Below are 25,929 nucleotides of genomic sequence, written 5' to 3' on the forward strand. Positions count from 1 at the left end.
ACCACCCATCATGGGCTGGGTCCTCCCCTACTGATCACTAAATGAGAAAATGCCTTACAGCTGGATCTCATGGAGGCGTTTCTTCAACTGAAGCGGCTTCTTCTGATGACTCTAATTTGTGTCAAATTGACACACAAAACCAGCCAATCCACTATGAAAAAGCTTAAATTTTGTTGATAAAATACATTCTTTATTTCATCTAGGTATTGGGGGGAGGGAGAAGCCAGTGCTCACTTGGGAGATCAGAGGACAACTTGCTAGAATTAGTTATCTTTTTACCACCGTGTGAGACCTTGGGGTACAACTGAGATCAGTCATCAACAGGCTTTGGGACAACTGCCTTTACCCACCGAGTCCTCTCTTCAGCCCCTAGAGGAGGTTTGAATGATCAGTTCATGACATCTCTCTCCAGTTTTAGATGAGTGGAGAATATTTAGGATTATACCAAACTCTGTATGTTCTCCTTTGTTTCAACATCTGTGCTAGATCTTTCTGTATTATGACATTAAGTATGCAACTAAGACCAGTTCATTCTTTTGTCACATTGTTTTTTAATTGTGGGGGGGACTGGGGACTGAACCCAAGACCTTACATACACAAGGCAAGTGCTCTACCACTGAGTCATCTCCCTGGCCTCCATCTGGATATGTGGTTTGAACTGGTTTTAGTTTATTCAATGTATGTTTTATTTTACTTATTTAATTTTTGTCAGTTTACAAAAATATGTTTATTATTTTTAAAAATTCAAATAATATTAGAAGGCAAAACTCCCTGGACCTTTAGCCACAGTTCACTAGCATGAGCATTTTAGTAAGAATACTGTGTGTGTGTGTTTACATATGTATAAACAAGATCAATTATTCTCTTCTTTCCTCCTGTCCCTGTAATGTTGGTAGATTTCATATACTTTAATGGACACACCTGTAATACATTTTTAAATGGTTGCATATATAGATATATAATAATTTGGTTAACAAATTATGCTGGTTGGTATTTTTGTCACCTTGACACAAGCTAACACCATCTGGGAAAAGGAACCTCAATTGAGAATATGTCATCAGATTGGCCTATAGGCAAGTCTGTGAGGCATTTGATTAATGATTGATGTGGGAAGGCCCAATGCTTCTGGGCTGTATTTAAAAAAGCAAGTCAAACAAGCCAATAAGCAGTATTCCTCCATTTCCTCAGCTTCAGTTCCTGCCTCCAGGTTCCTTCCTTGAGTTCCTCGCCCTGAGTTCCCTTCATGATAGACTGTAAACTGTAAGCTGAGCTAAACCCTCTCTTCCCCAGGTTTGGTTATAGTGCTTTATAACAGCCATAGGAAGCAAACTAAGACACACACCATGTTGTTGGGTAGGTTATTTCTAGTTTGTTTTTTTCCCCCTGCAGTGAATATCCTTATTCATAATACTTGGCACATATATCCAGGTAAATTCTTGGCCATAATTTGCTGGTGAAACAATTCATACAGTTCCATCTTTTATACACACTGACAAATGGATGTTAGGGAAGACTATCAGTTTAGACTTTGATGGAAAGCCTCTGAGAGCGTGTTTTACTTCAGATTCCCCCAGCACTAGGTAGTACTGGTTTCGTTTTTTTTTTTGGCCAAGCTGATATATGAAAACTAATCTTATTTTATTCTGTGAGGTTGAATTTCCTTTCCATGTGTTTATGAGATTGATTGAGTGTGTGTGTGTGTGTGTGTGTGTGTGTGTGTGTGTGTGTGTGTGCGCGCGCGCATATTTGCATGTGTATGGGCACACCTGTGTGTGCAGATCTACTGTGTGTGAGATTGATGTCAGGTGACTTCATGAATCACTCTCCACCTAATATACAGAGAGGTAAGAGGTCTCACTTGGACCTAGAGCTTGTTAAGTTGGCTAATCTAGCCAGCCAAGCTGCTCCAGGGGTCCATCCTCTGAGCTCTGAGATTCCAGCGGGCCACCATTCCCATTGACATTTACATGGGTGCTAGGGTCTGAGCTCTTAGCTGAGCCATCTCCAAACCCCAGCTGTTTTTTCATTTCATTGAAAATTGGCTTGTTCATGGCCATGGCTCTATTTTTCTCTTAAACTGTTTGGTGTCTTTTGAATTCACTTGTAGGTGGTTTTATACATTCAATTATTAACCTTTTTCATTCTTGGATTTTGCTATGTAGCCCAGGGTAGCCTTGAACTCTGCAGCTGGACTCAAACTTGCAACTCCTGCCTGAAATGGAAGAAATGGGAAGAAAATAGTGGAAGCTGGGCATGGTGGCATGTCTGCTGAGATTACATGTGACATGTCACCCAGGCCCAGCTTCAACTGTCCCCTCCTCCATTTTTCTATTTGACTTTGTATGTTGCTTTGGTTATGCTGATTTGTTGTTGTTTAATTCTGGTTTTGTTTCTTTCTTTTTTTTTTTTTTTTTTTTTGAGACAGGGTTTTTTTGTGTAGCTTTGCGCCTTTTCCTGGAACTCACTTGGTAGACCAGGCTAGCCTCGAACTCACAGAGATCCGCCTGGCTCTGCGTTCCGAGTGCTGGGATTAAAGGCGTGCACCACCACCGCCCGGCCCTGGTTTTGTTTCAATGTAATTAGATAGCCTAGGTTCCTGTCATGCTTAGAAAAGATTTATTACACCTGGACAGTGGAAATGCTTGCTCATATTCTTTGCTTTATACCTTAGTGTTGTGGACTTTGTTCTGTTTTGTTCCCAAGACTGAAAGGTGGATTCAACTTTCTTTCCCTTCCTTCTCCTGCCTATATGATGAGTAATTCACCTTTCTCATGTTCATGTGAAGTGAGTGAGGGTGTGTGCTTGAGACACTTGGTTTGCAAGCACCGAGACTATAAGGAGCGAGCACTGAGGTCTGCTCTTTAGCCCTCTTACAAAGTACAAGCTCATAAAACATAAAACTTAAAAACTTTCCAGAAAGTTGTATATAGTGTTTAAGTTTCCAGAGTTAGCACGGTACTTTATTTACTGTTTCCAACCATTATTTTTACTCTTTTATATATATGTAAATTGTGTGGTAATGGTTGAGTTACTGGGGACGTGAGTGATTCTGTTAGAAGTACATTTTTCAACTGGTAGTTAAGTTTTCCAATGCCATCCACTAGAATGACTCAGTGACAGCCATAGTAATGATAAATACTGAGTTCTGCCGTCCTTCCTCACCTTTAATACATTTCAGTGTTCAACCTAGTTTTTATAATCCACCTGACATACTAAAGTATAATTAACTTTTTTCTCATTTCAGATAATTAGCTTGTTAAATGTGTTCACACCACAAAAAACTCTAGAAGAATTTCAAGATGTGTAAGTATCTTTTGCATCAGATTGAAAGTTTGGAAATTCAGTGATTTTTATGCTTATGAAACAGTAGGTTATTTGCAAGCTCAGGACTCTAGGATGCTGCCAGTGAGGCTCAGCGCAAGCGCAAGGGCCACAGAACCAGGGGCCAGGCTATGTCGGGTGTAGCTTTTAGTCTGAGGCTTTACCAGTGCAGTATTCCTTGACCTGGTCAAGTTGACTTCTGTATTCACCATTCCAGGGTAGATAGAGGAAAAGGCAGTGGAGAAGGGCTTAGGGAAGGGGAGGAGTCTGTCCTACAGACACTGGGCTGCGGTGGACTTGAAGGGAGGACTAGCCAGAGCAAAGGAGCAGCAGTGGAGCATGGCTGGTATGTGCTGCTGCCAACAAGAGGCCTGTGTGGCTGGAGTTGGGGGGCAGACAAGCAGAGAGGGTGAGCGTAGAGAAATGGTGTGCAGGTAGGAAAGGAGTCAGGATGAGGTTTCCAGCAGAGCAGTGATCTCACCTGACATGTTTAAAAGAACAGTTTTGGGGAGTGGGGGGCTAAGAATCGACTGTGAGAGGTAGGGACAATAAAGCCTAGTTAGTATGGGGAAGCATCACAGCAATTCATGTGAGAGGTTCAGGTGGGTAACAGGGTGAAGGCATGAGATTAGACAGGCAAGGTGTTTGAGAGTAGGGGCATAGAAGCTGCTGATAGCTGACTGTGAGAGAGAAATGGAAAGCCACACATGCAAGCTTACAACTGAGGTGAGGAGAGCTGTAAGAGGACTAGATGGGGTGGGGAGCTGGTAGAATCAGGAGTATAGTTTTAGACGTGGACTCAGGGGTGTCCATTGCCTATCCAAGTGGAACTCTTAAGTAGGTAGATAGGAAAGAACCTGGGGTTCAGAAGAGAGGGCTGGATGAAAGGAATCAAAGAATCTGTAAATGGTCCTAAAAGGCATGGCAGACTGGATGTCACCAAGAAAGTGTTGTAAGAGGAGAGCTGGCATCTGGTTACAGCCACTGTAGCAAGAAGATGTAGTTGGGGTCTCTGCAGATGTAGAAGCCATCAGTTTTAGCAGAGAATTGGCACAGGCCAAGTCAGAATGGCGTGACAAACAGTGGCAGGAGAAGTAGAGATGATGTGTCTGAGCACTTATTCGGGTATAGGGGTGGCAGTGGGGGTGGGGGCAGGGGCAACTATGCTTTCCCTATGAGCCAAAGACATGCACTGGTGGTGGACCATGAGCTTGAAAGTTTTCTGTTTATTGTTGTATAGTCAGTCTTAAAGAATAGATTTCAGCTAAGAGATGGTGGAGAATACCTTTAATCCCAGCACTCAGGAGGCAGAGGCAGGCAGATTTCTAAGTTTGAGGCTAGCCTGGTCTACAGAGTGAGCTCCAGGATAGCTAGGGCTGCACAGAGAAACCTTGTCTCAAAAAACAAACAAACAAAAAAGATTTCATTTTTCAAGTGAACCTGAGCAGAAAGTTCAGAGTTGCATTTTTCCCTGTATAGTAGAACCTTCCCATCAGCAGCCCTATCAGAATCATGTATTGTTAAAGATCAAGGAATCTATAGGAGCACAGTGTAGAGAATGGAAGGATGATCAAATAGAAGAGAGGTATGTAGGGAGAGATGGATAAACAGACAGACAGACAGGTGAAAAAGAAAAGTTGAAGAGTTTGTATAAAATTGTTTCCATGGTGTATAAGTTGCTTTGTTTATAATTTGAAAGGAAGACACTGGGTAAGTTAGTTGTTTGTATGTTCTTTGGGAAATTTTACGAAGTGAAACACCTTGTGTTTTTACTCTAGCTGTGCAGTAATTATATCCTACTACCACATAATAATTGTGATCTAACAATCATGAAGTAATTGTTATATAAAATAATATTAATGAATGTGGTTTGTCTCTTTTGAATATTCAGGTACTTGGTTATGGAATTAATGGATGCTAACTTATGTCAGGTCATTCATATGGAACTGGACCATGAAAGAATGTCATACCTTCTCTACCAGATGCTCTGTGGCATTAAGCATCTGCATTCAGCTGGTATAATTCACAGAGTAAGTAAGCACGTAATAACTTTATTTTTGAAATAATCATCATTTGATTGTCGTAGTCATCTAGTTATAAAAGAACCTAATATTTTTGTGTATGAGATAATGTGAGTGTGTGTGTGCATATGTGTACATGTGTGAGTGCACACTTGTTTACATATGATTAGAGGCCAGGGGAGGTTATCAAATGTAACTGGAGTTTTCCTGTGTCCACCCAGCTCCTGCAGCTGCTCAGACCCAAGTAAATACACAGAGACTTATATTGCTTTTAAACTGTATGGCCGTGGCAGGCTTCTCGCTGTCTAGTTTTTATATCTTAAATTAACCCATTTCTATAAATCTATACCTTGTCACAATGGCTCGTAGCTTACCGGTATCCTTACATCTTGCTTCTCATGGTGGTGGTGGCTGGCATTGTCTCCTAACTCAGCCTTCCATTTCCTCAGAATTCTCCTCTCTGCTTGTCCCACTTATACTATACTTCCTGTCTGGCTACTGGCCAATCAGCATTTTATTTATCAATCACTCAGAGCAACACATTCACAGCATACAGAAAGACATCCCCAGCAGTCAAATGTTCAGTCTTGGCCTTATTCCCTGGAGGAAGGCTGGTGGCCAGCAAACCCAGTGATCCTCCTGGCTCCGCCTCTCCCCAGCCCCACACCACTGTGATTATACATTATATGTATAACTACGTCGAGCCTTTTACACGTCACTGGGGATTTGAACTCTGGTCCCATGCTTGTGTAAAACCACTCTTACTTATCAGTCTATCTCCCCATCCCCAAGAACTTCCTTTTTTTTCCCCTTAAATTTGATACTTTGAAAAGCCAAGTTAAGCTATGGAGTCATACTGTTCAAAACACTGCAGACCAACTCTGTTTTGCCCACGTCCCATGTACTTCAGTCACTATAGACACAGAGATAGGGAGCCACAGTTTTGGTTTTCTGTTTCAACTTTTCACTTTGTGTTAACTTTAAACTTAGAGAAAAAGTGCAAGAATAGGAAAAGGCTCCAAAATACCAATGACCCTGAGTTGTGTTAGACTTGGGGCAGGAGAACACAAGTGGCCAAGGAACGTATTGGTACTGTCACTGTCAAGACTTGAAAGTGAAGGCCAAAGAGAGTGTGGTTGATGCTCCGAACTGCTTTGATAAGCTTTTGGTTTAAAATGTGTACAGCTGTATAAATAGAGAATCATGATAGTTTTTTAAATACCTGGGACTGGAGACCTGGCTCAGAGGTTAAGAGGACTTGCTGCTCTTCCAGAGGACCTGTGTTTAGTTCCCAGAGCTCAGGTCAGAGAGTTAACACCTGCCTGCTCCAGAGGATTTGACGCCCACTTCTTGCCTCCAGGGGAACCTACACACGTGTACAAACTCCCCAAATGCGTGTATCACTAAAAATAATTTTTAAAAATACTCAGCATGTTCCATGAGACAAGGAGCAGAGATCATAACTGGTTTTACTTGGAATATCACAGCTTTCTCTGAATTGCTTCTGGCTGATTTTGCCTAGACTGTCTCCAGACTTTTTGCTCCAACAGTGAGAAGTTCCCTTCTGCAGGGGAACCACCATGAGACACAGACAATGACGCCTGTTGAAACAGAGCATTGGGCAGCATTCTTTCTGATCAGTTAGGTTTCAGTGCCAAGAAAGGTTGGGTCTAGCACAAGCCACTGAATGGAAGCTTCCCAGGGTATACCCCCCATCCCCGCCCTTCCACCCCAGAAGCACAGACCTGATCCTTCCTGCAGACTGTGTCCAAAGGCCTGTGTTGGGTGTCAGTGTTTCATACTCTTGTGCACTCCCACAACCAAGTTGTTATTCAAAGTGTAGCCTTTGCTGCCACCAAGTGGTTATTTCAAGTGATAGACATTATGATGGCAAAGTTCACTTTTAAAATAGTAACTAAAAAATTTCCAATGAATCATTCTATTTCTAGAAAATCCCTCTAAATAACTGAAGTTTAGTTTTATTTAAGATACTGAATTTTCCACCAACAATATGATGCTTATAAAGTACAATGCTGTTTTCTTCCCTCATACAGAAGGCATTTTTTAAAAAAGATATTTATTTTTTTATGTGTATGGATATTTTGTCTGCATTTATGTAGGTGTACCATGTGCATGCATGGAGGCCAGGAAAAGGCATCATCAGATCCTCTGGTACTAGCGTTACAGATAGTTATGAGCTGCCATGTGTCAGGTACCAAAACATGGTCCTTTGGAAGAGCACTAACTGCTCTTAATCACTGAGCCATCTCTCCACCCACCTGCCTTCCAGAAGGCATTCTTAATGTCTCTTAAATATATTGCCTCTTGTGTGGTACTGAGGAGGGAATCTAGGATCCTATTCAAATGAGGCAGTGCTTTAATATTAAGCTGTGTCCTCGGCCCTCTAAATATATCTTTAATGAAATGTATGCTTTATGTAATTTCCCAGATTCACAAACTGTATTAATTTTTGAAGGGGAAATACTTTCCCTTACTTGTTTCTCTCCTTGAAGCCAGAAAAGTAAAGGCAGGAAGAATGTCCCCCAGTTCCTGGAGACTTCATGAAACTGTGGCATGTACTTGCCTTTCATGGAATATTTGGTCCTTTAGCCCAGGGACAGCACTCCTGCTGGTGAGACAGAGTCCAAGGAAGTGTATGTTTTGCTTAGCACAGTGTTTAGAACCCATGACAACCTGAGAAAATGTTCTGTGACCACTTTGTTCCCTACCCTACACCTCCACCATATCTTACCAGTTCCTTCCGGATCCCTTGTACACTTCTGCCTCACACACTCTCATCTGTGTCGACTTGGGAAAGGTGTGAGCTGTCATTGAGAAGACATTTCAAACACACAGGTACGCCATCGCTAGTACGTTGATATACCAACGCTGAAACCAGCCAGCACTGAGACCACAGTTGGTTTCAAATGTACATTAAACTGGATGACATTAGCCTCAGTGTGCCAGCTGTCCAGTGTAAGCAGTGCTGACCCTTCTTCTAAACAGCACTTCACACAAGGACACATACCTTCAGTTTTGCTGTTAAATTGATTTGTCACACACCTGTAATCCCAGAACTCAGGATGTTAAGACAGGACGGTCATACTTTCAAGGACAGCTTAAGCCAGATAGCAAGACTCTCTTGAAGAAACAAAACTGGTTTCACAAGAAACACATTTTTAATTATTTGAAGTTTTTAGAGTGATACAGGGCAAAAGGTGAAGTTTTATCCCTCATCCTTTGCACTTTTACTTTATATAATTCACAAAATTTGGGAAAATGAAAGCCTCCACCAACCCAGCAGCCACCTGGAGTCGGCTGCTCCTTCCTCCAGCTCTGCACAGATGCTCACTCCTCTGTGCACCTGCTCCGATGCCAGCCTGCCTGCACACACTTCTGTCATTAACTAATAGTTTCCAAAGTTGGAATCCTCTTGACAGAGCAGTGTAACTTGCTGAACAAATTGGTTGGCTTGCATTTGTACTTTCATCAAGGGTCGAAGCGTTACACAAACATTTCTGAAAACTGGATTCCTTCTCCTCCTTGCTCCTATTCCTGTCTCCTTTGAGAAGCGAACTTTGAATTTAGTTTTGTTGTTACTGTTGTTTGCTTTTTTTTTTTAATGGTGGTGCCATGGATGGAACTGGAGCCTGATGCATGCTAGGCAAGCATTCCGCCACTGAGCTATGTCACTCAGTTCTTTAATGAATTACTTGGGTGTTCATTTCCATATCTCAGGGCAGTGTGTTTAGATCTCGTTGGCCCTTTTCAGTTTGGGACATAGCGATTGATGTATTCCTCGTCACAGACCCAGCCCTCATCTCTGTGACTTCCCTGTCTATTCCCTGCCCTCCCACTTTAGTTATAGTCTGGCTCTGTTAGAGTCAGTGTTGTACTTTATGTCATCAGAACCATATAAAATTTTTTCACAACTGAGCCTTATATTAATACTCTGATTATATTTCTTTCCCCTGCAATGTTTAGCTCCTGGAGTTAATACTTATCCTCTATTTCTCTGAGTTGCGCAGTTGCTTGTTTTATGGGGATTAGGACTATGTGTGTTATATGTGTTATTCGTGTGTGTGTGCATGTGTGTGTGTGTGTGTGTGTGTGTGTGTGTGAGTGTAGAGGCTCACATGTCAACCTGAGGTATGGTTCCTCAGGAGCTGCCGTCTTGTTTTTTGAGTCACTCACTGGGATGAGCCTCCGGAAATCTGGCTCCCCCTCCCTTCCCAGTGTGGAATTCCAAATATGCACTGTTATATCCAGCTTTTTACGTGGTGCTGTGGATCAAACTCAGGTCCTCATGCTCACACAACAACACTTCACCAGCTGAGCCATCTCACCAGCCTGTGTTCTTATTACTCTTAAAACCCTACAGTTTGGACCGCTTTGTGAAACGCACTCAGATACATCCATAAATGCTGGGTCTCCAGGCTTGCTCCCTTCTGGACTGCTGCCCAAACACCTCATGCAGGGTGACCCTGAGTCTCCCCTGACACTTTTCTTCACCTCCCTCCCATGTTGGATTCCATACTTCCTGATCCTCATTGACTCCTCTCTATTGACTCCCTTCTCTGGCTGGTCTGTGTCTTCAGTTAATTGCTTAAAATAGTGTGTGGTGAGCCATCAAGATGGTTCAGTGGGTAAAGGTGCCTGCCATCAAGTCTGATGACCCAGCTTCAGTCCCCAAGACACACATGGTAGAAGGGGAGAACTGACTCCTGTAAATGAACCTCTTATTTCCACATGGGCCATGACATGTACACACACACACACACACACACACACACATACACCAAGTATGCGGGAGGGAAAATTTGTGAGGCTGCAGATTTGTTCTGCCCCACAGTTAGTAGTGTGGGGAGATGTGGAGTTCTTAGTTATACATCAGCCCCTTGCAGTAGTGGACATGGTGCCCACCACAGTGAACTTTGTCATGCTCTCTTTACTGTTTCTTTGTAAGTATCCTTATTCATATTTGGAAACTTTTAGGATAATATCTTTGTACTTTGCCTCGATATGGACATTTTCTTACTAATTGAGCCGAGCACGTGACCCTTTGGTCTGGGAAGCATGTTTCTTTAGAGTCCCCTCTGTACTTGGTCTTTCTCATTTAAAATCTTTAAGTTCTTTCAGTAGTGTTTTTTCTTGTTGCCTGTGAGCTCTTTCATCTCTGAGTATAAAAATTTTTAATTTTTAATTACTCAGTGCACTGATTTCCTTCTTCTGAGTTGCCTTTTAATTTGTTTAGTCCTGCCCAGTCATTGCAAAGCTTTATATAAATATATGCCCATCTTTGCCTCTAATCACAAGTAACCTATGCATTGGTTCCTTGGCCTGTGAGTTAAGAGCTACAAAGATGGAGAAAGCCAGATAGAAACCTGAAGCTGCCTCCTTAGCACACGGCTCAAGAGACTCACTGACCCTGTGAGTGTAGAGATATAGATGTTAGTACCACCATCAAAATCTCAGGGATGCAGGGGTGGGGGTCCCTCTTATGACTCACTTCTCCGGTCCTTGAAGACACTCCATGAATCCTGGAGAATGGCTGTGACCACTACCCAGGGTTGCAGTTACTGTCCTGGTTCAGTATAGATGCTAAAAGTAGTAAGGCCTTGGGACTGATGTGTTGATTGTACAGATGCATTCTTTCTGCTTATTGCAGAAAATGGTGAGAAACCATTCCCACTTTTATGGGGTGGATAATAATGTTTTCTTGCAGTTTTCCCAGATCTGTGTTAACTCTCCATCTTTACCCTAATATCTGAGGGGATCTGGGTCAGACTCTAGTTACTACCTGGCCCTCGCCAAACTCCCCAAGTAGAGGAGGCGTGGTGATACCTAGGGTCTTCCAGCTCAGCATACACTCAGAGCAAGGACCAGGGAAATCTGGACAGTAGACACTTGTCATGACGTGTAGGTCCTCCTTCCTTGGACGTCTCTTCAGTTGGTGGTTCTGGATCTAAGAACTGAACAAGCAGTAATGGTGGTTAAGCCAGGATGATACACACACACACACACACACACACACACACACACACACACACACACAGAGCTTTTCTGTTCTCGCCTATTTTGGGTCTGTTAGCCACCCCTATGGCTGCCATGTTGTAGTAACCATTTCCACAACCTTCTGCAGGTCTAGCATAACCTGAGGGTCAGCTATCATTGTGTCTTTACTTGTGTTTCTTGTTTACTGTGTTTTGGGTGGTCCTTGAGATTTGAAGAGGCAGAACTACCTTGATTATGCCACTGAAAAATGAGTCTTCCAAGTCACTAGATAGTTTGAGAATCTGTGAGTGTTGGGGAGAGCTGAGAAACCTCAGTGACCTCTTTACTTACCTCTTTGGCAGACATCAGTTGCCTCTCACAATCCTGGAGTGACACCTTGCACAGAGCACCAGGTGTCCTGACAGCTATCCAGAGCTGTATTTTTATTACCCCAGTTGTCCAGCAGATGGCAGTAACGTGGAACACTCTTCTCATCACTATAGTTTTTAGATAGGGGCTGTTCCCCATCCTCTAGGGCTCCTTTGACAGATGAAGGCTGTCGCTGTTGAGTGGTTTCCTGTAGCTGAAAGTTTTCTTTCCTGTGTCCCACCTGGTCCGCAGCCGCTCAGACCCAAGTAAACACACAGGGGCTTATATTAATCAAACTGCTTGGCCATTACTCAAGCTTACTACTGACTATTTATCCTGCCTATACTTCCTGCCTGGCTACTGGCCAGTCGGCATTTTATTTATCAACCAATCAGAGCAACACACACTCATAGCATACAGAACATCCCACAGTAGTTTCTGGTGCTGTGTTTGCTTGTCTTCGTTAGAAGCAGTGCTTCTGCACCATCTTTGCTCATGCAGCCTAGATGCCAAGGACTGCCGGCCAAAGTACCGATGTATGAAATTGTGTATTTAATATGCTGTGACTCCTTAAATAGCTAAACCATTTGTTTTCTAGGATTTGAAGCCTAGCAACATTGTAGTAAAGTCAGACTGTACTCTCAAGATCCTTGATTTTGGCCTGGCACGGACAGCCTGCACCAACTTTATGATGACTCCCTATGTGGTGACTCGCTATTATCGGGCTCCAGAAGTCATCCTGGGCATGGGCTACAAAGAGAATGGTAAGTGTAGTTAGGACTGCAGGTACTCAACAGTAAAGTAGTGCTCCCTTCAGCACTGGCCTGTCCTTCCTCAAGGACCATGTGAGATACAGTTTGAGCACCATGCTGTGTGTAGATGCCTGGAATCCACAGATAAGAAATCATTGATTTTGTATTTCCATTTGTCAAATTCATTTTTTTTCCCCAACTCTGACTGTCCTCAAAGTCATAGAACTCTGCCTGCCTCTGCCTCCTGATTGCTGGAGTTAAAGGTGTATACTACCATGCTGGACTTTTGATCAGAGTATCATGTGCTCACAGAAGTGCAGTGCTGAGTGTGCAGCTTTCAGTGGGCACACCCATATGACCGAAGCCCTGGGACCTGTGTCCCTTGGTCGCCAACACGGTAGACTGGTTTCACTACTTTTTTTTAACCATGATGTGAATGGAATAATACTGTGTTTCCTATCACGTAAAGCTGATGTTTTTGACATCAAAAGTTCACTTGCTCTAGCAGTGTCAACTAAATATAAGCTAAACTTTAACCCTGAACAAATATTGGTGATTATTTGTAAGAGAAAAGGAAAGAGCAATGGAAATTTGCTAAAGTCTTTAGAGATGAGTTTATGTAGGTGCTTTATGGCCTGCTCTGAGAGGCACAATGCCCTCCAGTAGCTGCCTGTGTTCAGCTATCCCTTCCCTGGCCGAGGCAAAAGATTCAACCAAGCCCCATGCTTGACCCCATACAAGAGGACAGACACCACAGAGCCATGCTCAAGCAACGCCTTGCCCAGAGTCCAGCCCTTCCTTATTGGCTGCCACCTTTCTGTTGTGGCAATTTAGAGAATGGTCATTCACATTCAGTGTTAGGATTTTACAGAAGTTCACCTGATGAGTGTTTACTGGGACTGCCCTTGTTTGGGAGGTGGTTTAGAAACAGAGATGCAAGGCTCTCTGGCTGTTTTTTAATCACCTGATATTTGGTAGTGGACATCTGGTCTGTCGGGTGCATCATGGCAGAAATGGTCCTCCATAAAGTCCTGTTCCCAGGAAGAGACTGTATCCTTCACAGGGAGAGACCCAGCACTCGGCCTTGGAGGCTGGGGTGGGGCTGGGGGTGTGGCCCTGAGAATTTTGTGTTCGTTGGCACTTTCTGTGTCTGGTTTTTCGTTTGTTTGTTCCTTTTTTGTTTTCTTTTGTTTTGTTTTGAAGCTGTAGAGTATTGGACTCTTTGGCACTAAACCACAGATTGCTGCAAACCGGAGACAAAAGTAGAGGTCAGCAGTCACCCACCGTGCTGTGTGAAAAGTTCACCCACAGTTGTGTGTCTAGTACACTGTTAGAGTTTCTTCTCTCACTTTTGTTTTGTTCATGACACTTCATAATTTTATCATTTCATTTTATTTTCAGTTGATATCTGGTCAGTGGGTTGCATCATGGGAGAGCTGGTGAAAGGTTGTGTGATATTCCAAGGCACTGACCGTATCCTTCCCTAGGATCTTGACCTTGGCCACGATTTCTATGCCGAGGGCAGCATGGTTGCGCCTACTTACCGAACTCTCAGAAGGAACTGTGGGGATGCAGACTGTGTACTCAGGGTTCTTCGCTGCACTTTCTAAATTAGTGTCACAGACCAAGTGGTTCAGTTTTACATTTTCTCCTTTTCACTCAAACACCTGTGACCATTTTGTAAAGACTTAGAATTGAGCTAAAGCAGTCATATTAGCTCTTTGATCAGACATAGCTGGATGTGTAAAATTATTTCTCTTTGGTAAATATATTCTGATATTTAAGAGGAAATACTATTTTATAAATTAGTTCATTCCATTAATTAACTGGGAAAGGTGCAGTCTAAATAGGCCAACATGCATGTGTGATTGATTTAAATCATATATGGTTTTGTTAGTGACTGGTATGATGTCAGAGCTGCAGCAGACTTAGTGAAACAGTTAGATGAAAGTCGTGTCAGGATCCATACATTACACTTTCTTGTTTGTTGCTTTGTTGACATTTTATAGACATTTCTAAGACTCCAGGCAGAAGCGTATCTGTGGCACTGGGGAAGGTAAATTTAAACCCAAAAGATGACTCATGCCGTGGTCAGCAGGTCCTGTCAGCGTGGAGGGTAAAGGAGCAGACAGCACAGCAGCGCGAGTCTCTCCCCTTGTGCATTCTTTACGCGAACGTGCTTCTTCATGTGTGCTTCCCATCTGTGTTCTAACCCCTTAGATCATCATTGCTCTTTGATTTTGTTTGTGTTGTGAAAGCTTGTAGTGACCTCTGTCTGGTAGCAGACCCATAGTTGAAGGGAACCGGCTCTGCAGTCAGGGTTTGGAGTGTGTGTTCGTCACAAAAAGTGCTTTAGTTTTTATGATCTCATGAAGACAACTTTCTTAAAATACGAGTTCCTCACAACGTGAGTTTAGAGTGAAATATTTTATTCCACTCATTTTATATTTATCATTCTTTACATTTTCCTCATAGGTTATAAAATACGAAAAATTAAATATAGCATTTTATTTTGCTCTACTAATTTCCCTGGCATTTTTCCCCATAACTTTACCTTGGATTTATCTGTTCCAAGTTATAAGTAAGCCTTTATTTTGGAAGTAAAATTAACTAAAGGAAAGTTGAAGCCAACAACTTAGAAACACTATGTGGACTGTGATGGGTGATTACTGTGACAGGCTACAAATGGCAGTTAAGATTAAATCTGTGCCAGTTCTTACTTATTGTCTACCTTTTTTTTCCCGTTAAGAATTACTTTTCCTGCTGGGCAGTGGTGGTACACACCTTTAATCCCAGCACTTGGGAGGCTAAGGCAGGCAGATCTCTGTGAGTTCGAGGCCAGCCTGGGCTATAGAATGAAATCCAGGACAGCCAACGCTACACACAGAAACCCTGTCTCTACAAAACAAAAAACAAAAAAAAAGAATTTTTCCAAAAAGCAAAAATAAATGAAAAAAAAATATGTACTTTTGGGTACACTTTAATAATTTTAAATTATAATTTAAAATACTTCATGTATTAACATGTTACAATAGTTGATGTTTTATAGATAAGGTCACCTAAAGTGCCTTAAAGTCATACAGAAATTAACATCATTCTCTAAAAAAAGTTTTGCTCATTTTTTCAAAGATTAGACTGAAAATTTGGGTGATATAGGAAGGCTCCAGAAACCTAGTTGAGGGTCTCTAGAGGTTTGCCTGTCACCTCAGCAGAAAAGTAACTGCTGTCCTCACTGTGGCTTCTGAGAAAGAAAAATGCTTCAGCCTGGCTACCTGAAGCCCAGGTTCAGACGGCTCCACAGCGGCTGTGCCTCCTGGAGAAATGCCGGTCTCTCTGGGCCATGGCTTCCTATTTTTTTAAATGAAAGACCCGTGTTCTAGCCACCCAAAAGGCCCACCGTGCTTTCCCAGGTAAACCCGACTCCCACCTCATGCCACCTCCCTGCCTTCTATCAAAACGACCCTGTAGCACTAATATATAGTGAGCACCTAACCATTTCTAGGTGCTTCTTCATCCAAGTGAGGATGTAAAAGGCACACTGCCAAACTGACTTGAAGACAGTAAAAGCAGGAGACACCGCAGAGGCTGTTAGTCACCCAGAAAGAGATGGTGGGGGCTCACGCCAGGCCAGTTGGTTGGCCCTGGAGTCTGCTCTGAGGATGTAACCTTCAAATGACTTTGTGGATAGTATCTAATCTATCAAGTGTGCAGTTCAAGGCAAAGATCTGAAATACAAAAAGGAATATGGAAATCATTGGTCTGTTGATAGCACTGAAACCTGGAACTGGTCCTAAGCATTGGCGAGATGAACAAAGGATCAGAGATTCAGGAAAAGGAGGAAGGACTCAGAACTGACCATTGGATTTAGTGGTTGCCCCTGGCAACCTTAATGGAAATAGTTCTCAAAATGACTGGGGAGGGAAGCCTGATGAGAGTATGTTTAGGAGAGGATGAGGAGAGAAGAAATAGATACAGGTATCAGTCAACAGCTAGGGTGCCAGAGGGAAGTGGTTGTTGTTAACGTGGAAGAGAGCATTGTGTCTGCATGATGACAGAAGGTTCTGGTAGAGGTCAGGTTGGGGGTGGAGCAGCAGGAAATAAGAATAAGAAACCCTCGTCCTCCAGTAGGTGAGAGGGGAAGGTAGGTGGGCTTGGCTTTTAGCCAGAAGCCCAGATGGTTCCCAGTGGTAAGTGGCACAGAGATATGGGGGTGGGGGCGTCACATCGCTCTTAGGATTAGTCTTCACGGTGAGGAATGAGTATAAGGAAGAGGCATTAAAAGTGTCTGGAAAGAGGGACAATATGAGCCAGGTCCCCTGTTTTGGCTAAGCAACTAAATAAAAATGTGTGCATAATCCCAATTTGTCAAAGTGTGTGAACAGAGAAGAGAAGAAGGAGAGCGCTCAGGATTTCACCCTCTGAAGCCATTTCCTGGGTAGGTCGCCCAAATGAGCACCCTGAGTGTGTGTGGCTGGCCCTAGGCGATGTTCCAGTGTGTAATGCATATTCTGAGGAAGCCTGCCACTTTCCACAGACATCGTCCAGTACCCTCAGCCTGATGAACACCCGAGAGCTGGGCAAAGCTGGTGTCTCCTTGAGAGGGCCGTACACACTGACTCTGAAACCCAGGTCATGTACGGCAAAAGGAAGAAACACCACATCACTAGATGCCGAAGGGATGGGCCAGTGCCAAGTCAAACAGCGTGGTCTCTGAAGCACCATTGTCTAAGGCAGTTGCAGGAGGGAATGTGGTCTGTGGGGAAGGCCAGAGGCTGGAGCCCCACCTCCCTCTCCAGGCTTCTCTTGTCAGCCTGTCTCACAGGTCCTGCTGCCCAGCATGAGAGAGGTCACAAGGTCTCTCCTTTAGAGACCTGTGAGTCTAAGGTAGTTTTAGTATGAAAATTGATTTCAGTTTGCTTATGCAATATTTATTTATTTCATGTTTAATCATATCATAGGTTGAATCCATTTTTGTCATAATTTTATTTTGAATTATAACAGAAAAACATATAGATTATGTTGATTTAATGAACCATGATCATAGTTTTTAAGATGCAAAGAATAAGAATTTTTGTTAAGTAATTTAGAAACCCAAACCTTATTTAAATATTATTCCAAAGTGTTTTTGCTGATCCTGTGGGGTGGCCTAATTACTTACTTGCCCATATAAATATAATTTTCCTTTGCATGATGGTATTGTATGTATTATGACTGTGAAGCATTTCAGCTGTATTTTCCTCAAGAGAATCCTTAGATATTGATCAATGGAATAAAGTTATTGAACAGCTAGGAACACCATCCGCAGAGTTCATGAAGAAACTTCAGCCAACTGTGAGGAATTATGTGGAAAACAGGCCAAAGTACCCTGGAATCAAATTTGAAGAGCTCTTTCCAGATTGGATATTCCCATCAGAATCTGAACGAGACAAAATAAAAAGTAAGGCGTTCTTTTATGCTGTACTTGTTTCTCTAACGTTTGAACTATAAAACCCGTGTGTGTTAGGAAGTGCAGTAACTGAAACCCTGAAATAGAGTCTCTTACTGACAAAGGTTACTAAAACAAGGTCAAAAAATCTGGCCAAAATTAAAATGTCCAGACTGGTCTGGACAGCCTTAGGTTATGGTGAGAAGATGGCTGCAAGTGTCTGCAAGTGTGAGGACTTGACTTTGTGTCTCCAGAGTCACACAAAAAGCACAGGTGTGGCTGCATGGGCCTGTAACCACCCCCACCCCCTGGGGTTTACACAGCTGGGTCTTGGGGGCTTGCTGACCAGTCAGTCTAGCTGCATCAGAACCCCAGTTCAGTGAGAGACCCTGTCCTAAAAGAATAAAGGGGAGAGCAATAGAGAAAGTCACCTGACTCTCCTCTAGCCTCAGAGTACATGGTACCCACACACTCAAAATGTTCATGTGCATGCACACTCGTGTGGGTGTGCGCACACACACACACACACACACACACACACACACGACTCATTGTGATGTCAGTGATCCGAATTCAAAATGTTTTCAAATATAAAAAGCACTTCAGTAAGGATTCTAGACAGAAACTGTCGAGTGTGGTTCAGTGGCAAAGGCCCTCCCCACCCTTCCTTGCCCTTCCTAGTATGTGATCACCTGAGAAAAAAACAATGACTTTACTTTCTCTACCTCAGGGTGAGCAGCACCTTGGTCAGAAAGCCCCAGGCTTTCCTTGGCTGTGTATGTTGTGAACTTTTCATTGCTGAGACCCCATTGAGCCTTCTTAATTATATTGAGCTTGGATTTTTTCTTGGCTACTAACCTCTAGATTAAAAACAAAAAGTGTATGCTGTCAGCATTGTATGCAGTTAGGCAAAGCAGAGAAACAGGTGAGCAAGCTGTGCCCTGGGACTGTGGGTACTGTGAAGGTTTTTACATCGCTCTACTGCAACACAAAAGAATTTTGGCAGTTCATGTCCACACCCCTGGCAGCACCATCCTAAGAGAGATGCTTGCCATCTTCTCTGCTGTGACTTCGTAGCTTCAGGCCATCTGGACACTGCTCTGAGGCTGCCACCCTAGTGCCTTCATCTCACATGCTAAAAGCCTGGTCTGTAATAGTGGCCATTGGACTTTTTTAAGGTTGTGAGCTGTGTTGATCTGGAACCCCTTAAACATTTCCTGAAGTCAGTGTATCTCTGTACCCTCCACTCTCACAGTTGGTTCTTTATTGTGTGGTTTCCTCTTCTCCACGGTAGCAATATAAGTACATCATTTGTTTGTACCCTAGCAAGTCAAGCCAGAGATCTGTTATCAAAAATGTTAGTGATTGATCCCGACAAGCGGATCTCTGTGGATGAAGCCTTGCGTCACCCGTATATTACTGTTTGGTATGACCCTGCTGAAGCAGAAGCGGTAAGTGTCCATTTGGAAAAGTTGTCTATGTGGAGGGCTCACTTTTATATCTAGGGCCCACTGTCTTTGGATTTTCTCTCTGTTAGTCCAAAATAAGGCTACATGAGGATAGCAGGTTTTTTATTTTAGGGCCCTCACTTCAGAAATGGAAGAAGTACAATCTGAAACCTAGGTCGGTACCCCGGGGGGGGGGCACTTGCTGGGGCTATAGCTACAGAGTTGAGCACTCAGGAGTGCACATGAGTGTGTTGTGGTCTCTATAAAACTGACATGCAATAATAACTCATGAAACATCTGCTTCATGCCTGGTACTAGGCCATGGACTTTGCTTATATCTTATTTAGACCTTCAAATCAGAGAGGCTAAGTTGCCTTCCCAAGTGACGCACTAGCTCACACCTCCCCACTGCATCTAGGCATCTCATTTTCCCATCTGTTTTTCATGGCCTCTCTTGTGTGAATGATCTTTAGCTATAAGTAAAATAATAACACAGTGGGGCATATACTTCATGCCAGCAGTGGAACATACTGCTGTGTCCTGGGTATAGATTTCACTGCCATTTTGACATTATGTTATATCAAAAGAACTGGATTTATGAGCAGCCAGCTGTGGAATGTTCCATTCATGAGCTGTGGCTTGGGCATGGGTGTCCTGTCATAAAGAATTGTAAACTAAAGTGTGTTCTGAGAAAGTACCAGACCTTACTCTGCTCCCACACAGCCTTGTCCCTGGGAACCTCAAGCTGCCTATGGTTATTAATCTTGTAATTTCCTTTGGGCTATTGTTTGCAGAGCATTTTGAGGTCATATGATTATTGAGGTTTATTATTTATAGCTTGCTTTTGGTTAACTAAATAGATAAAATATATCATACTTATAAAAAAAAATTTTACAACATGCTAATTAAGCTAAATCCATGTTATAAGTAGATTCAAAACATCCTAAGTAGTGTTATCTGTCCATCATGTCCCATCAGTTTTGAGCTGTTGACCTGACATGCCATTTAATTTTCAGCCACCACCTCAAATTTATGATGCGCAGTTGGAAGAAAGAGAGCATGCAATTGAAGAGTGGAAAGGTAAAGCAGCGTATTTTGATCCTCACTTATGACATTCTCATAGTCCTACAGAACCTGCTTTCACTTAATTGTGATACTAGCCTTGTGGGAAGGACCTTGAGACCAGAAGCCCCAGTGTCCTCTCTCCACCTCCCAGCTGAGGAAGAGTGTGGCTCTGGCAGTGGTAGAGTAGAACATGTGTGATGTTCTATTTGCTTCAGGTGACCACATACTGATGTGTGGCTGTGAAGTCAGGAAGTGTGTTACCCTCCTCTTGATAGCAGGGGAGTACATGGAGCAAACCCGATGGACAGGCCATATTCCCTACAGAGATGCCTGTCTAAGCAGGTGTGGGGGAGCCCAGCTGTGGGACATGTCTCTGTCTATGAAGTCATATAGTTTTATGTTTTAAATCTAGTTTGAAGGAAATTGCCAGAAAAGGCAAGAAGGTATCACTAGCACTTTAAAATGAGCCACAGAGTCTCAGTGAACTAAGTTGGTTAACAAAGAAACCAGACTTAAAAGTTTTCATTCAGAAGCAGTGTCATTAGGAACTAAGGCCATAGTCAGGCCAACATTGATCATGGCCTTTCCAGACTGGCATGCCAGTGGCCCACACATGTACACACTCATCATGGCAATGCCCACAGTGTATGCTTGCAGTATGCTGATGTGATCCCCTAATAAACTGTGGTAGCCAAAGGAAGTTGAGGAATCCTGGTGCCCCGGGATGGCTCCAGGGGTGTGGAGAGTTCAGGTGCAGGGGAGACACAGCATCTTAACTTCTCTTTCTCTTTGAAGAACTAATTTACAAAGAAGTGATGGACTGGGAAGAAAGAAGCAAGAATGGTGTAAAGGACCAGCCTTCAGGTTGGTGATCGCTTTACTTTTGTGGTCTAATATTTTGTCTACTCAATGTTTATAAATGGCAGTGATGTGTTAGTGCCACTTGGGCCACCCTAGTGTGACACAGTCACCCATCGCAGCCACTTCGTTGAGGTGGCAGGCCCTAACTAACTGCATTTGAAACATTCCCCCGTGACTCGCACCAGATGCTGTCAGCTGTTTAGAGAGGAAGAGACTGGATTTGCAGACTTTAAAATATGTGGCCCTCTTTGCACTGATCCCATGCAGTTCAGAAAAAGGCGGGCGTTTGTGCAGACCTAAGATCTTGCATGTTTTATTTTTGTTCAAGCCACACTAACACATGGGTAGTAGGAAATAGGATAGCTTCATTTATCTTTGAAATTAAAATAACAGTTTTTAGACTCATTAAACAAAAATAAAATTCATGGCAGGCACTGACCTTTTTCTTTTTTGGGTATATATTTCAGAAAGCATTTTTATCAGAAAAGGTTTTTTTGAATCATGATGCTTTTTTCCTGTAGACATGGTATGTCTGTTGTAAATGAAATGTCCCATGACATTTGAATCCCACTCAGGCCTAAGCCTCCTGTGATAATTGTAGGATAAACTTCTTTGTCAGGTATGTTTGAAGTCAGCGGGCATATCTTTTAAGTAATCAACATGATCATATGTGACCATATAAACATTGCCACAGGAAAGCAAAATTGGGTATTGTAGGAAGAGCCAAGACTGTTTGGAAACTGAACCAAAGAAAGACCCAAGGGAAAATCCCAGAAGCTCAAAAGTATAGTTGACCGGTTTCTTAGTTCTTGGTTTCTTGATCATTAGGATCAGGAAGCTGCAAAGCACACAAGTCAAGAAGTGGCCTGGAGCCCGTGCCTGCTGTGCGGGACGCTGTGCCTCAGCTTTTATTCCGCTTGGTTCTCTTAGCACAGATGCAGCAGTAAGCAGCAAGGCCACCCCTTCTCAGTCGTCATCCATCAACGACATCTCGTCCATGTCCACTGAGCACACACTGGCCTCAGACACGGACAGCAGTCTCGATGCCTCCACAGGACCCCTTGAAGGCTGTCGATGATCTGTTGGAGACAGTGCGCTTGTCTGTGAAGGAACTCTCGCTTCCATGGCCCCAAAGCACATGGGAGTTGATGGAACCAAACTGAAAACTCCATGTTCTGCATGTAAGAAACACGATGCCTTGCCCCTGCTCAGTTCCACTAGGATTGCCTGCTTAGACTATAAAATGAGGCAGACTATGTCTGAAGAAAAAGTACAAACCACACCGTTAGACATTTTGTTCAAGGTCATTTCAGGTGAGCAATTAGAATAGATGAGTTTCTTTTCCACGTTGTGTGGTGTCCGTGGTGACAGCTCATGTGTAACTGTGGGAACTCGTATGCATGTGACCACAAATGCTTGCTTGAACTTGCCCATGTAGCACTTTGGGAATCAGTATTTAAATGCCAAATAATCTTCCAGGTAGTTCTGCTTCTAGAATAATCTCTTAATCCTCTTTAGTAATTTGGTGTGTCTGTCCACAAAAAAATAGATTTATGTGTATTAATTGGCCACCATCAGATTATCATATCTTACCCACTTTTATGGTATGATTTATTCTATCTTTTGTATTTCAGAAGGAATATAATTAAATTTATTTAATAAATAAAAATACAGCTTTTCTTAAATTTGTGATGTTTTGGGCTGAGAATTACCGCTGCTAAAACCAAGTTCTTTATATAGACACTCTGTGTCCTTTAAACCACCCAGTGTGGGATAACTTTACATACAGCTTTCTGCATGACAAAATTTCCAGTTGTATTTCTTGCTGCTTAAGACATATGTCACCTTGAATCTTGCCCACACATCTCCTTTTTCTTGGTCCTCTGGACATGGATTTAGAATCCTGCATATCACAAAGCACCCATCTCAGTAGAATGCTGGTGGCAGAGATTCCTGAACCCACTGCCTGGTGTTGGCATAGAGCTGACAGTGGCCTCTCCAGAACAGCCAATGAGCAATGCTTCCCTCCGCAGAGCCCGCCCATTCTTTGCTGCCCTCTCTTTAGTCAAGGTGAAAGGTGATTGGGTCTCACAGCCTTTCCTTCTGTAGCATTACCTCCTAAACTTTCTTTCTCACTGACAGAAGCCACGCCCAGCAAGAGCACGTGGTCTTTTAGGAGGCCAGGCTCACTCACTGTGCCTGGTTGCTGCTGCCCTTTTCCATTTTGTGGAGGCGTTTCCTTTTCCTAAGGGATTAAATCCATGAATGTTCTGGAAACACTCTTCAGAAGAATGAGAAGAAATACCCTATAAAGTAGCCACTCTTGAATATTTTCTGATTTAAAACTGCTCACCTGAAATCGATTCTTTCAGATCCTGGTCTGTGAATTACTCACAGGATGTAGTAAGATGCTGAGTGTTCTGTGCTGCAGAAATGGAGTTGGGATGGTCATACCTTGGCTACCTGTGCTCAGAGTATTTTCTCCCTTGAGCTTATTTGGTTAACAATTCATATCTTGTGTTTAGTTACTTTGGGAGCTATGGAGTGTGTTCTAGGAGGAAGCTTGATGAGAACTTTTATGAAAAGTGCCGTCTGATACATGGTTCTGTCTGCACACCTTGTGTCCTGATGGTTGGTCTGATCACTGGAACCTTGAGTGAACAAAATTCACCTTGAAGTAAGGACTAGCTTTCTATCATGTATGGACACTTTTCGGTACAAAGTGGAAATGCTAGTGTGGGCGGAGGCAGAAACACCTGTTTATGGCTTCAGGTTATTTAGACTCTGGAAGCCAGAAGTCACAGGTATGAATGTTACCACTATACATATGTAAACATCTTACAGTGGTCTTCTCTCTGAGGCATGTTCTTTTCAAAGACTTCACTAGGACTGTCTTGAAGAGAGGAAGTATAGAAAGTGAGCTTTTAAGCTGCACTGTCTGCCTCCACTGTACTATGATAGAGATTCGTCCAAGGTCCTACTGACAGGAGACACCCGTAAGTGGAACAGCTTTCTGCTCTCCCCTTACTCTGCATATCCAATGAGCCTGTTGTGGATGGAGCCTGTGCTGCTGTGGACAGGGTCTCATGCAAAGACCCTCTTCCATCAGGCAAGTGCACCTATGACTGGCCACAGAGCTCCAAAGAAATACCTCACCCCAGTTTCAGGGTCCTCCCTCCTGAGCCTAGATTCGCCAGGGTCCTGGGACAATACGAATGGTTTTGAACTGACCTCTGCAGGCGAATGCCGAAGGTGGATGAAGAACTGAGAAATGTGCTCAACTTTTTCATCTTTTCTATTTTATTTTTGTAATTTCTATTGTACACACCCTGGAAGTCCCTATTTTGGACATGTATTTTTATAAACCAGGTAATTGTGATTATCTGGGATTTGCACTAGGTTAGTTTTTGTTGTTGCTGTTGTTGTTGTTGCTGCTGCTGCTGGCTTAGTTTTCAGCCAAAAGTGGAATGACTGCCCGTCCAGGTCTGTCCCTGTCAAGCCCAGGTCTGGAGGGCAGACATGTCCAGCCAGGGGAGGAGAGCAGCCTCAGAACACGGGCTGCATAGTGCCTCGCAGCTTTGGGCCTGCAATTGGAGCCAGGCTGTGCTCTCATCTTTAGAACACAAAGCCCAGAGCCCTTGTGTTAGAAGGAGAAAGCCCTCCATAGGCCCTTGCTGACAGCCAGGGTCTGCATCTAAAACAAAAACACAACACTGGTTTCATCTGGGCCGAGTGATGTGTGAGTCATAATAATGGTGTATGAGTTCGTCTGGTTAGTTTCTGATGTGACTCCTCCGGTGTCTCCTGCTGATAGTAAGTACAGGTGTGACCTTTCAAATTGCATATCTCAAAAGTAACGTTGCCTCATGTTTTATAATAAAATATATTACGTGTGTTTTGATTGGTGGAAAATAATACAAACTACATTTTAAAAGAGAAATGTATAGCATGTCCAATCCCTGTGTGTTTCAAAGTGACAATTGACTGATTGTATCTTTCCACATCACCATTTTGATTACAAACTTAACACAAATAGATGTTGAAGTGTCGTGATTTCAGACATCCACAGGTGTTTTGGCATCCAAAGTGAGATTACTGCTCTGTTAGTTCTCACTGAAAAGCTTCTGCAAATCCCTGTATCTGTTTTCAAAACAATGGCAGTAAGTTTTGACTTTAAAAATTGTATAATATGCTCAGAATATTGGTGAAGTTTTATTCTCACAAGATGTAACCAGGAGAACCTGCCAAGCTGTCTCTATTTATATGTCTTAAAGCCTTAATTGTGCCTGCGTGCATGCTTGTAATTTTGTGCACAGGATGATCCGTTCTCATCTCACCTCTGTTTCCAAATACTGAGGACACTTGAAACTTCAAACCCTAGGAGTAGCAGGCCTCCCGAGGCTCGCTCTCTTTCTCTGTCAGAACTAGAACGGGTGCAGATAGTCAGCACCAGCCTTGGTGTTAAGGTCTAGATTGGGAAATTCTTCTCTTGGCCTACCATCTCTCAATATAGACAGCTCCAGAATTGTTTATTAACTGAGATGGTCTGTGTAGATAGTTTGATGGGGTTTTGTGTTTTGTAGTAGGAGTACTTGTATGTAAAAGTAGTGTGTGATCAGCTACTCAACACTATTCTGAAGAGTATCTGCTCCTGTGAATTTAAGCATAAGGT

At 43.0% G+C, this 25,929-nt stretch overlaps 1 protein-coding gene across 6 annotated transcripts in view; it reads left to right on the top strand.

The window, feature by feature from the left end:
- Positions 1 to 25,542, top strand: part of Mapk9 (mitogen-activated protein kinase 9) — a 44,006-nt gene extending 18,464 nt beyond the window's left edge. For 2 of the 6 annotated variants that reach the window (XM_036194811.1, XM_036194813.1), the window contains exons 4-12: positions 3,246 to 3,304; positions 5,214 to 5,352; positions 12,305 to 12,470; positions 13,437 to 13,508; positions 17,713 to 17,895; positions 19,210 to 19,334; positions 20,348 to 20,411; positions 21,192 to 21,260; positions 22,193 to 25,542. In XM_036194811.1, the coding sequence (XP_036050704.1) occupies positions 3,246 to 3,304; positions 5,214 to 5,352; positions 12,305 to 12,470; positions 13,437 to 13,508; positions 17,713 to 17,895; positions 19,210 to 19,334; positions 20,348 to 20,411; positions 21,192 to 21,260; positions 22,193 to 22,335 (1,020 nt within the window). In that variant the 3' untranslated portion in view covers positions 22,336 to 25,542. Of the gene's footprint in view, positions 1 to 3,245; positions 3,305 to 5,213; positions 5,353 to 12,304; positions 12,471 to 13,436; positions 13,509 to 13,859; positions 13,932 to 17,712; positions 17,896 to 19,209; positions 19,335 to 20,347; positions 20,412 to 21,191; positions 21,261 to 22,187 lie in introns of all 6 variants that reach the window. The other 4 variants (XM_036194812.1, XM_036194814.1, XM_036194816.1 and 1 more) reach the window with 3 other exon arrangements.
- Positions 25,543 to 25,929: the final 387 nt, after the last annotated feature.

The sequence above is a fragment of the Onychomys torridus genome, chromosome 8 (assembly GCF_903995425.1).
Source record: "Onychomys torridus chromosome 8, mOncTor1.1, whole genome shotgun sequence".
NCBI classification, from domain to species: Eukaryota; Metazoa; Chordata; class Mammalia; order Rodentia; family Cricetidae; genus Onychomys; species Onychomys torridus.